A 12,350-nucleotide genomic window follows, 5' to 3' on the forward strand; every position below is an offset into this window, starting at 1 on the left:
AGGTGAAACCATCTCAGCTTGTTGATTATTTACAGCAGAAGAAAACAGAAGGCTACACTATTATTGGTGTGGAGCAGACAGCTAAAAGTTTTGATCTTACAGAATATTGCTTCCCAGAGAAATCACTATTATTGCTGGGGTAAGAGCACACACAGTTTTGTAAATCTGCCTCTTGCAGTCCATCCCTTTCTCTAGTCAGTTTGGTCATATGAAAACCAAGTGACACTGGTAAAGGTGATTTTAGAATGGGAAATGACTATGGAAAGAGCAGAGCTTGTCTTTGTGTGCTAAGGACCAGGAGGTATTGATATCTACTGAATGACCCTTCCTATCCATAATAACCTATCCCTACACTGTAACTCCTTTTCATAATGGGTGAAGGTAGCAGCAGCATGGGTTGTATTTTTCTGGGAGTGCTAGAGATATCATCTGTTCAGTTTGGTTACATGGGGCCCTGTATGTGTGGGCTGTGGTGAGCTCAGCGAGGAGGAGGCTGCGTTTGCCCTGCTGAACTTGGTGGGGGGGGGCTGGAGCAGACTGAGTCTGCATAGCTGGGAGATGATTTAAAAGTTAAGATGAGGCACAAGATGAAGTAGCAAGTTTTTGCAGTACAAGCAGAGCATGGGACAATGCTGGAGAAGAGCAGTAATCAGTTTCTATAAACAGACAAGCCTCAAATGTGATACAAAGGGGAGGCTACTTAAATCTACAGTAAAGCACATACAAACCAGAAAGCTTCTGGAATTGCAGGGCCACTGAGTGAAACCAGGAGGGAGGGCCTGGCTATCCTCTTAGAACAAAGTTTTTTTCCAACTTCTTTATATGTAGCTTGTCTTCAAAATTGAGTGCTCATAATCACTTTGTTCTCTTTAATTACAAACAATAGTTTTAACTGCCAGTAAACTTTGGTATCCTCTGGTGTGCTTAGTTTTGACATTCCTTCATGCTGAGACCTGAATGTAAAGTGGGCAGTTGAGCTTTCCTGTTGTGCCAGCAGCTCATACCATGGTCATTTTGCTATATATGGAGTTTAAAAACAAAAGCAGAGAGTCTTTATGCTGAGTGCTCAGCTGTTGCTGGACCAGTGAGCTGAAAATTCAGTCTTCCAGGAGTTTTTTAACACCAAAACTTAAATCAGCTCTCCCCATGTTTTCTTTGTAATGTCTTACTGTTTTTAAAAAATTCATTTCTTGTCATCAGTTACCCTGTTTTGCACCATTTGTCAAAAGATGTCTGGATCCTTTTGTGCCATTTGTATTTTTTTGCTTTCTGGAACACACATGTCCTCTCTCAGATACAAGTTACTGTTTCTTCTTTACTAGAAATGAACATGAAGGAATCCCAGCCAACCTGATTCACCACCTGGATGTCTGTGTGGAAATTCCTCAGCAGGGCATCATTCGGTCACTCAATGTTCATGTGAGCGGAGCTCTGCTGATCTGGGAGTACACAAGGCAACAAGTGATCAAGCAAAAACAACAATAACTGCCCAGAGTCTCGTGCCTTATTGTACAGCTGATGGCTTCCTAGGTGCTACAGCGTGAAATCCTGAATAGATGAGATACAAACTCAGGGTGAACGAGGATTCTTAACTTCTGCATGTTCTGTTCTCTGTAGTGTTCTGAGTGACTTTTATATGCCTTAATACTTTACCTCCTTAAATTGTTGCATTGGAAATAAATATTATTTATATTGCATGTGGTGTGCATGTGTTTTTCTGCTATTTGAACATCAGCACAGTACTGTGAACAATCCCAAAGTCAAAGTTACTTCAATTGTGATGACTGTGCTTGAAATTGAAGTTGTGCCTTTAGCCATAATATTAAATTATTCTAGCACCTAGATATACTAGATTATATTATTTTTGGAAGGGAATGTCACATAATTACATTTAATGCTGCTGCTTGTTTAAATGCCTTCTACAGTCACATTTATTAGTCCTGCTGTAAACAGTCTGTACCTTTCAATAAAGCTCCATCACTAAGGTAATCCAATTCTACAAAAGGCCATAATGGGAGAATTGTGAGAAATAACTAGACATACTTCTAGCAGAGATACTGATTGAAAACCTGTCATCAATGTAAAAATCCCTGTTGCTTATAAAAAAAAGAGCATACTCGAAACATAAATTACATATCATATGCACGGGATGCTTTAGGTCTTCTAGTGACCACTGTTACATAAATTAGCGTCTGACTTAAACTGTATTTTAAAATACTTTGAAATACTTGGTAAATGACAAATACAAATTATATTATATAACCCACTGCTTTCGACAAGAAAGGCAAGTTGGAATGGAATTTTTTATTTTAGGAAAAAGCTGGTTCACTTACTGAAAAACAATTTCATTTTCTCTTTAGAATATGTACATTGCAGTATTAAATAGTCATTTATTCCTGTGAAACAATTTTTCCCATTATACATTCAAACCCTTAAATCTGTGAATACCCCTGCACCGTATTTCTTTGACTTGAACTCATCAAAAAGCTGTCCATGACTTTTTTTTTTTCAGCAGACACGTGAGACCTGGCAACAAGAAGAGCGGTCTGCATTTCAGCGAGATAGCCACATTACCAGTTCTTGCACTCAAGCAGCTTCTGTTGCTTTCTCTGGCTTCTTCCTTCTGTAGTTACTTTCACTTGATTTATTTTGAAAGCAGACTTCCTATGACTTTCCAGCAGCTTCTGGAGGATGATAGCCTTCTGTTTCAAGCTTTTTTTTATATTTTAAAAAGTCTCTTCTTTTGTCAAAGTGTTTAACCTGTTTAAAAAGAGAAAAGATGTTCCTTAGAAGAAACTAGCAAGAGCAAGGGGCTTTGTGTAAACAGTCTTTGATCACTGAAAAGGAGGATTTTTAATACACTAGTTAGGAGCTTCTTCTGTTGAAGACTAAAAAGTGGCGTTTAGTTTTTGGGGTTTTTTTTACCATTTTGCCAGTGAACTTTAGTTTCTTTAAGTTCACCACCCTGTTACTTCATGAAGACATTGTAGAAGCAGTCTGTTGCTTTCTTCACTGCTACAAACAAAAATTACGTGTGATGCAAAGGTAAGTCCAGCAGCCTTTCTATGGTATCACAGCCTCTGTAACCTCTGAAGTCACTGTCTGAATTCATTGATGTGCACGGTGCAAAGCACTGCACGTGAGACCATCCTCCCTTCTGTACTGGCCTTGCTTCTTAGTAACAGGAATTTCTGGGTACTTCTAACAACAAGCTTTCAAGTATCTTCTAAAACTTTTTTCTTAAATTAAACAATAACGCTGTGTGTTTATCTGGAAGTGCGAGACCGTATTTTCCTTTCCCTTTGTACTATACCCTTAACACTGCTATTCTTAGTTCCCGGGCCAGGCAGGGGTGCGCTCAGGCTCTGTCCTTCCCTGTCCAGCCAGAAGTGTGCAAACCAAGCTACGCCTGGCACGGGTGCAGGGTTCTCTACGGAAAGCTTCGGGCTGCCCGGGCTCTGCACCGCAGGAAGCTGGAGCTGCCATCCCAGGCAGCAGCTGCATCCCGCCGCTGCTGACAGGGATGCGCGCACGGTGCTCACCCACTGCTGCGGGCAGCGCGACTCGAAGGCCCGGCGCAGCTTCTCGCACTTGGCGGCGTCATCCCCGTGGCTGTCCAGGCACTGCCAGAACTCGTCTCGGGCCCCCCAGCACGCCTTCCTCTCCTCCATCGTCGGCGCCGCCATCCCGGCTGCGGCCCTGAACACAACACACGGCCGCTGTCCGAGCGCTCCCGCCCCGCTGCCATGGGGGGCCCCGGCGCCGCCCTGCCCGCGGTCCCGAGGCTCCGGGGGAAGGCGCCGGGGGCAGAGCCCCGCACGGCCCCGCACTCACTCACCCGCCCGCCAAGGTCGCGCTCCGGAAGCGATCCCGGCGCTTTCCCGGGGCGCGGCCGGGCCCCGGCGCGATTGGCGGGCAGGACGCGTGTCCCGCCCCGCCTGGCGCTGGCCCGCCCCGCCGGGTCGGCACGGGCTGGCTGCGGCTCCCGCATCGTCCTGTCCCCGGGTTCCCCCCATCCTGGGCCCGCCAGGGCTGCTCTGGCCTCTCGGTCGCAATAGATATTTGGAAATATCAGTTGCCTGATGTGCTTTTCTGCGCGTGATTTCTTTCCGGTGTCATCCTCTGTTCTCTAGCACACAATAAACAACTGTTCTTCTCGTGAGTTCCGTGCAGTGCCTTAGTGGATTATCTGTTCAAAGAAACGAAGCGTCTCTGCTTTCCTTTGAAAGACAGTTGGATAAAATCATTGTGTAAAATATTTGGGGTCAGGACCAGTTTCCATGTGGTGTTTATAAAGCCGTAGGAGTAAACTCAAGTAAACAGTAGTGCTGAGCAATGGCACGTGGTCTGAGCTACTTCAGGCTTTGCTAATGTAATGAATTAGGGGGGAAAAAATCTGATAGCACTTACAGCACTGTAAATTTGCCACACTTTAAATTGCGTAACAGTAAGGTAATGACTGGGTGGACGGCTGATAAAGATAGCATATACATGCAGTGCATGTTTGACAGTTTTCCTTGAAGCATGGTTCCTCCTGAGAGGCAGTCCATTGATTTGATTCAGCATGCACAAACCACTCTGGGAAGGTGTTTTGGAACGGACTCTGTCACTGAGTCAAGCTGATTACCGCAGTGAAAGAAAAGTGTACCCATAGTCAAGGTGGTAAAAGAGCAAGAGAAGCCTGAGGGCAGCCAGGTGGTGACTGAAGCCTGCAGCACTGGTAGAGAGCATCCAGAAGCACACTCTGTTTCATTATTTCATTTGGGACTCGGTGGCATTTCCTTGTGGCAGGCCCTATATGCCAAAGAATTGGCGGTCTCCTTTTATGCATCAATTCCACCTGGAAATGTGGACCAGTTTTGCAGTTTTGAAAGCTATGGCGCATGTTCCCATGGTAACACACTGAAGTTTTGGGAAGGGTGATATTTTGGCAGCTGGGAAGAACCTAAGTGCCAGCTGCTGAGCCCTTGGCAGCTCCCAGACTGCCCAGCAGCTTTACGGGGTGTTTGTCCTGGCAGCTCCCAGAACGCCCGGCAGCTTTCCCGTGAGTTTGCTGGTAGCGGATGCTCTGTGTGGTGTGTGAGATCGCTCGGCAGCCAGTTCGGGGGTGGGTGTAGCTGTCGACCTGCCTTGAGCTACCTTGGTTCTGGCTGGTGGTGCTGAGCATCCTTTCCTGGTTCTCCTTGCAGGTAGCTCACTCATCTTGGTACATGAAAGCTATTTTAGGAGAGGGCCAAAGATCTGCACTTTTTCAGCAGAGCCCCCAGGTAAACCAGCTGGATCTGGAGGGGATTTTGTTGAAATGCCCAACCATCCCTTTGGAAAGGACACTCTTTCGGAGCGATGTGAATGTGACTGCTGCTGTACAACGTATGGTATCTAACACTTGCCCATCTTGTCTGCCCTGCCTATTTGTTTAACCTTCTACACTGTAATAGGTAAGAAATAGAAATGCAGTAATTTAGTTTCTAATAACAGAACAAGGGGTTTAAGGTGAGTTGAAGTTACTGCAAAAATGAAATTTCAGTTATGTTTTTATGTTGCAAAGAATTCATGTGGTAGTAAATTTATATTACAGCTTACTTAGGACCCTTTTGCACTCAGGCTTTTGCAAAGCAAGGTTTTACAAGCATGAATATTGAAAAGAAAATTAATGTTAAGTCTCGAGACCAGAACATGTGATAATGGAACATAATAATAGGAAATGCCAGTCGTGTTTTAGATTTCAAAATTTATGTTGCGTGTAAAGTTGTTTAGTTACTGCATTTATGAAACAGAGGGGATAATGTGATTATATATAATTAATAACAAAGCCCAAATAGCACATCTGGGATATTTGTGATAAATAGTTTATTCTTTAATGACCTGTAGCCCGAAAAGTACTCACTGGAGACAATTGTAAATAACTCTGTGTAATGGATACTAAGGAAATTTAGTGATATGGTTTTATAAAGTGCATGAATAAAAAAATACACAGATTTAGATTATAAATTTTTAATGTCAGTATTTCCATTTGGTTAAACTGCTGTCATAAGGGGGTGGAGGTTTTTTGTTGTTAGTTAGCCAATTCTAAGTGTTTATTTTTAGTCTTTTGTTTTGGCAAATGTGCCCAGGGAGTAATGAATGGGATATTTATAATAATAGGCAGAGCCTGATGTTCTAGAATGATGGGAGAAAAAATTCCAGATTTGTAAGTTGTGCTGGTTGCCACAGTTGAAGCCTTTGAATTACATTTCCATTTAGCAGTTAGTGAGACAGATGTTAAAGAAATAGATACCAGTTTCCCACTGAAACTCTTGCCAGCAGTGTGTTAAAGTGAATCACGTGGTGTTTATACAGTTGATGCCTGGTTCAGCTCTCAAGCTCTTTTGTGCCTGTTCTTGCTAGTTGAGATAGAGTATTGTGTGTGCTTTGCCTTCCAGTTAATGCCTAACAGATCACTCCTCACCTACAGCCTTACTAACCCCATATTTAATTGAAATTTGCCCAGCAGATTCTTGATGTGTAACTATAATGATTTCTCCTTTCACTTTGGAAGAAATTAGTATGTTATAGGTGTCCCTACAACCAATAATAGAAGCAACCCTTGATGTACTGTAGCGCTGTGCTTATACCAGGAGCTCAGTTAATTTGTTTTTCTTTCGTTGAAATATTCTGAAATACAATCCTTATCCATGATAGATTTTCAGGGAACTGAATTTAAAAATGAGTTCTTTAAGCAATATAGCCCTGTGTCTAACTATTTATTTTGCTAGAAATAATAACAAAATCTTACCTGAGGTAGCCTGCGACATTTCCTTCTGTTGTGGAATACCAGAAATTTTTTTTATAAAATTAAAAAAAAAACGTAGTTCAAGAGAACCATATATTAAGATTCTTTCCCTCCTTCCCACCTTCCTTCTTAAATGTCCATTAAGGATGTAACTCTGACTCCTTTGGCCATACAGTGTTCCTTGCTATGCTTGGTGAAAGAAAATAATTTTTAAAAAGCAAAATCATTACAGTGATAATTGTACCTGGTTTTATTATTAAAAAGGAGTAAATTAAGCAAAGAAGCCTCATGAACTGAACACAGTAATCTTAGGTTGGAAACATTTAAGAAGTGCATACTGTACTTTCTATTGCCTTGTACAAAGCACTCCTCTTCATTATTTCATAAAGACTTCACTCTGTCTTTTATTTCTGTGAATTTCTGTTTAACAATAGCATGCCTAAACTTCAGATTAGTTAGCAAAAATTTAGGTTTATGTCTGAATAAAGAAGGAGGAGTGTATGAGGAGAAAGAAAACTGTAGCTTTTGTTTGGTGGTCTTAGCAGATCAGTTCTCCAAATCCCTAAGAAGGTGAGTTATCATGTGGGTTTGTTTGTTTGTTTGTTTAACTGTGTGTTGGGGTTCTTGACTTGATTTCTTCAGAGGGCTCTCTGCTGGGTGTTGTGATGAGTACCCCTGTGCTAGGGAGTGCCAATGTGACGTGAGCATAGAGGATGCAGCACACCAGGGCTTGGGACACTGGGGGAGGGACAGAGGTTCGAGAGACTGCCCCAGCTTTCTGTGCAGCTCTGTGTGTACCAGAGGGCTAGGTGCCTGCATCAGGTAGTGCTGGAGGGGATTTGGCTGGGAAAGATGAGCCATCTGTGCAGGCTGGTGTGGAGACAGAGGAGAAAGAATAGACAGAATGGTGATTTTTCACCTTCTCTAGGCCTGTGTTTGGTGATTTGAAGCCTGCTGAGCAAAGGTTTGTCTTATCTTTGTGACCTCTCATGGACATCAGGGGAGTACTCTGTGGAGTGTGGTCTGAAAATCAGTAGGTACCTTGAGGACTGGTGATTATGAAGATGAAGAAAAAGCCCGAAAACTGGAGGTTTAGGGTTCTTTTAGGGTGATGAAGTAATTTACATTAATTGTAGGCACTTGTTTTTAATGCCAGAATTCTGTTTTTGTTCAGTTGTTAGAAAGGAAGAAAACAGAAAGAAGAGTATTTTGGGAAAAGCAGGCGATGGTGGGAAGACTGACTAATTCTCACTCTTCTATTGGCTCCTGCTTAGCAATTCTCCAAGCCTACCAAGGACGAGACAAGTGTTCTTTGCAGCAATGTTGATGCTCAGCTTTTTGCAAGAAAGCTAGATGGGAAGCTGGAAATCTGCCTGTTCTACAAGGAGACTTCAGTTTTCAAAGCTATGTAACTAGAAGAGGAAAATTCATCTTTTAATTGGATGTCTTCAAATTTCTGTGACATGTTATGTACTAAAGAAAAGAAGTGGTTCCTCGTTCTCTCTAAGACTGAAGCATATCCTAAAATTCTTTATGAAATGCCTGTCTGCATTCTTGCATTCAGGTATTGTGTCTAATAACCCATCAGCTGCACCAGTTACCTTATGTGCACTATAAACATTGTCTGAAACGTAGGTGTACCGTACCAGATGGGATTGCTTACACATGCACAAAGGCAACATCATTCTCAAACATGGTGTTTGTTCCCAAGATCAATATCAATTTTCTTAGCAACCAAGTTAGTAAGTGACATGCCTTTGACCAAATCCAAAATCACACAATGAAAGAGCGATGCTTTGTGTACAAGTCAGGAAGGCATTTAAAATGTATAGTTGGCCAAAAATCACCAGGAGACCATTATGCAGCTTACTCTGCCTACTAGGCTGCAGTCATTAAAAACTTGGCAGCTTCAGAAGCCAAAGAGGCAGTGAGACCTATTGCTGGGAGACTGCAAAGCTACGTTCACTGCCCATAATACCTACTCATAGCCAGGAAAGACAAGTTCACATTTTTGAAGTGTTTACAAATCCTGCTGCTTGGAACTCACAGGAATCCAGGACTTAATTCAAGAATCTTCTAAGTGTCTGGATCAGTCGTGGGTATGTGCAGAAGCTGGTGTTTTGGTGTAAATGTTCTGTGGAAGTTAGGCAAGAAAGCCCTCCCTTAAGGAAAGGCAAAATGCTGCTGAAATCACAGTGTCTCAGTTGTCTCGTCCTTTCATGTTGAAAGGAGTCTGAGGGATGGATGACTTTTTGCAGACTTGTGTGTTGGCTCTTTTTTTTTTTGAGAGAATAGGGAACACTACACTTAGATTTTTGAAGGATTTTTAATGATGCTTCTTACCAAAGAAATGAAGCTACTGTTGATAAAAGGACGTTTTCTTGTGGCTTAATAACTGGGTAGTGAGCCAGGAAATAGCAGGAAAAAATTATTGCTGTTCAAAAGGACAGAGATTACTAAAGGAGCCGTGCTGAGGCCAGTCTTCTTGGTCATTGATTGGTTAAATGATTGGTCAAAAAAACCCTTTACTGATAATACTTTTTTACTGATTCAAGAGATGAGCACTGAGAGGGGATCTGTCACTCTCTGGTAGCCAAATAGCAAAACAGCTCTTTGGTTGCTGTTGTTCCCAATCTGCACTGATGGCTATCTTGAGATGGTGGACTGAATCTAAAGAGGAGGGAAACCTGGGGATGAAGAGCTGGAAAATTTGATTTCTCTTCTGAAGTGATCATCTACTTCAGCAGTAGGATTAAAGAACTGTCTCTAGATCATTGTAGAAAAGTTGCATATAACAGGTTCCTAAGTACACTGCTAATGTGAGCTCCACGACCTCTCTTGTTTAAGCCTTTTCCAGAATTGTAACTCTGCTTAGAAGTTCCACTCTTCACTTCTGAGAAGCTGCTGGCACCCTAGAATGTCTGTAGAATGCATGGAGAAATACTAATTGCCACCTTATTTAAAATGATCTTGTGCATATATGAAGATCTTTTGTACCTAACAGAGTTTCAGGTAGAAAAGAAAAATATAAGGTTTATTATTTTCAGAAGCATTAGTTTGAGCTACTGGTCCTGTCCTTAGGAATTTGATTTCCTCTCAGAAGACTTTTAAGCTACAGGTCATAAAATCTTTCTGCTCTTTTTTTTTTCTTACTTCTCTTTTTAATGTTCAGGACTTCTCCATAAGGTTCAGATTATTATGGAAATGCCCTAGAACATGCCAGCTGAAGAAGATAATCTAATTGCTTCTCTGTTAATAACAATGGGGTAATTAAACTCATCCATCAAAATCCATTTCTTCAGGCAGTTTCTGCAGAGAGATTTTGCATGAGGACTGGGCTGCGAAAGAAGCTTCTCAGCCTTGGCCTTTACCAAGGAATAGCTCAGGTTTGGAGGCCTTGAAGGCTCCATCCTTTCTGCAGTACCAGCAGGGTCCATGGAGCCAAACTCGCTGTAGTTTATGACTTTACAGCATGTGCACAGACTCCGTTTCTTCAAACTGGAGTTGTTGCAATGGACAGGTGGGCATCTTGCCCTGGAAGCTATTTTGCAGAAGGCATTTATTTCTGATTCCATCATCAGCTCTCCTGTGCTTCTGCTTCACATGAGCTGCATTGTTTCTGGCCGCTTTTCCTCCCCACTTCCCTGAAGAAATGCCCAGTCCCAGCCTGGTGTCTGAGCCCACACAGCCAAGGCAAGGTGGCTGGTGCTATTCCTAGGGCTTCTGAAGGGCTGGAGAATCTACTTCCTTTTCAGTGAAGAGAAGGGTGTTTCCATGTGTTTCAGTTGAGCACATTTTTGAGTTTATTTGGAATATGATCCATGGCTATGCCAGTCCATCTAGACTTTTGTGTTGACTCACTGCACTGGGAAACCTTCACTTCTCAGTTTGTTTTTGGGTCTGCAGACACCGTAGCAGACAGGCCTTTGACCAGAAATGGTGTCAGCCTGGTCATGTTGCCTTCTCTGTAAGTGGAAGATACAGTATCTTTAGTAACTCTGACCAGCTCAATATTGCACTAGTTTTGGTTTAGAGCACTCTGGAGAGCTGGGGGTGAGAGATTTGTTCCTGAGCTCACAGGAAACATTAATTCAGCCCCAGAACGTGGTGATCTACAGGTCCTGCTAGTCTACCCTCAGCTCCCAAAACAGTTAAGCTACATATTGGTTTCAGTGTCTTTTGTTCATCTGTTGATTATTGTGGTTGGATTTCTGCCCTTCATGGCTGTTTTCTGAAGACTACTGATATGAATACAGCCATTCTAGACAGAAGAGCAGGAAAAGCTTTTTTAAATAAGCCCGTATCTGACCCATGTGCTGATAAAAGGCTCATGCTGTCACTGTGGAGAGTTGCAATAAAAAATTATTATAAAGGTAGCAGCAGGAGACAACAGGACAAGGACAAAGGCACACAAAGGAGGAGGAGAACTGCTGTGCCTTCTCACTGCTGTATTGTGCAGCAGTGAAAACCAGCAGCTGCAATGAGGTCTGGTGATGCTAGTTGCTTTTCTGAGATTTTTTTTTCTCAACTTGCTGTTATAACAAGCCCACTGGATTGTTACTGGGCACTTTGAGGGCTGAGTTGGGGCAGAAGGTTGCCAGTCAAGGTCAGCCCTTGAATAAGGGTGCACACTTGTGGCTGGCAGTTCTCTGTGAGGGCAGGAGACACACAATGATAATGCAGGAGACCGGCTTAAGAGACACATTAAGAAACCTCACACTGGAGGGACCTGCAGTTCTGCCTAAGGAGGAGGTTCAAGGTGGCCAATGGTGGGCTAAAAGTGCTAATTCCAGGCTTGTGTTTCTCTGTGCTGCAGAGCAGGTATGGCCCTGCAGAGCAGTGTGGGGTCCATAGAGGCCAGCAGTGGGTCTCACTCACAGACTGCTGCAGAGATTGCACACAGTGCTTTGACCTCTGAGGGCAAGCAGGAGAGTCTGCCACAGCTCAGCCCTGCTCTCCAAGGCACTGAATTTGTCCTGGGCATCCTTCAACAGTCTGAGATCAGGAGTTCAATCTTGCCTTCACCTGAAGGGTGGCCCAGTTACATCTAATGCCTTCTCAGAGGGGTTTGCTCTGGCTTGTTGTTCTGGTGAAAGCCAACAACTCCAGTTTTTTCATTCCTCAGCTTCAGATCTGTGATGTTTTGGCACTTAGAGATGTGCACACATACCATATGGACATGGGGAGTTCTTGTTCTCCTAATCACACTCTGGACTTCACTGTCTGGAAGGTTTTACTATGCAGTGACTTACTGTCAAGTCAGGTGCTTATGCCTAGGGCAAGGTGTTGCCTGAAGAAATATAGGTCATTTCATCTGGTTAATATGGCCAGCTCAGAACTGCTTAACGTGGGTAAATCTAGTTTGCACAGTTCCCACTCAGGAGAGGGATGGTTCTTGAAGTGCTGTTTGAAATCCCAGCCCTTGCATGTGTTCAGCCTGTTCTCAGGAAGGATGAGCCAACAGAAGCAATGACTTAGTTGCATCTGGTAAATCACAGTTTTACTAATGCTCCTGTCCATTCTGGTGCATAAGTTCCCCCACTGAATCCATGCTGAATGCTAAAAAACCTGCTTCCAT

The 12,350-nt window shown here is 43.1% G+C and overlaps 2 protein-coding genes across 3 annotated transcripts in view; one reads left to right on the forward strand and one right to left on the reverse strand.

Moving 5' to 3' along the window:
- TARBP1 (TAR (HIV-1) RNA binding protein 1) overlaps positions 1–1,697 on the forward strand; it is a 35,081-nt gene extending 33,384 nt beyond the window's left edge. For both annotated transcript variants that reach the window (XM_032102288.1, XM_032102289.1), the window contains exons 29-30: positions 3–139; positions 1,323–1,697. In XM_032102288.1, the coding sequence (XP_031958179.1) occupies positions 3–139; positions 1,323–1,485 (300 nt within the window). In that variant the 3' untranslated portion in view covers positions 1,486–1,697. The remainder of the gene's footprint in view (positions 1–2; positions 140–1,322) is intronic.
- A 587-nt stretch (positions 1,698–2,284) lies between these two features.
- LOC116440919 (cytochrome c oxidase assembly factor 6 homolog) lies at positions 2,285–3,921 on the reverse strand. Its single transcript, XM_032102290.1, has 3 exons — positions 3,839–3,921; positions 3,543–3,699; positions 2,285–2,760 (listed from the first exon to the last, which is right to left on the reverse strand). Exons 2-3 carry the CDS (start codon positions 3,684–3,686, stop codon positions 2,665–2,667), a joined length of 240 nt encoding a protein of 79 aa, XP_031958181.1. The 5' UTR covers positions 3,687–3,699; positions 3,839–3,921; the 3' UTR covers positions 2,285–2,664.
- Between the last annotated feature and the right edge of the window lie 8,429 nt (positions 3,922–12,350).

This window comes from Corvus moneduloides, chromosome 3 (genome assembly GCF_009650955.1).
Source record: "Corvus moneduloides isolate bCorMon1 chromosome 3, bCorMon1.pri, whole genome shotgun sequence".
Classification (NCBI taxonomy): Eukaryota; Metazoa; Chordata; class Aves; order Passeriformes; family Corvidae; genus Corvus; species Corvus moneduloides.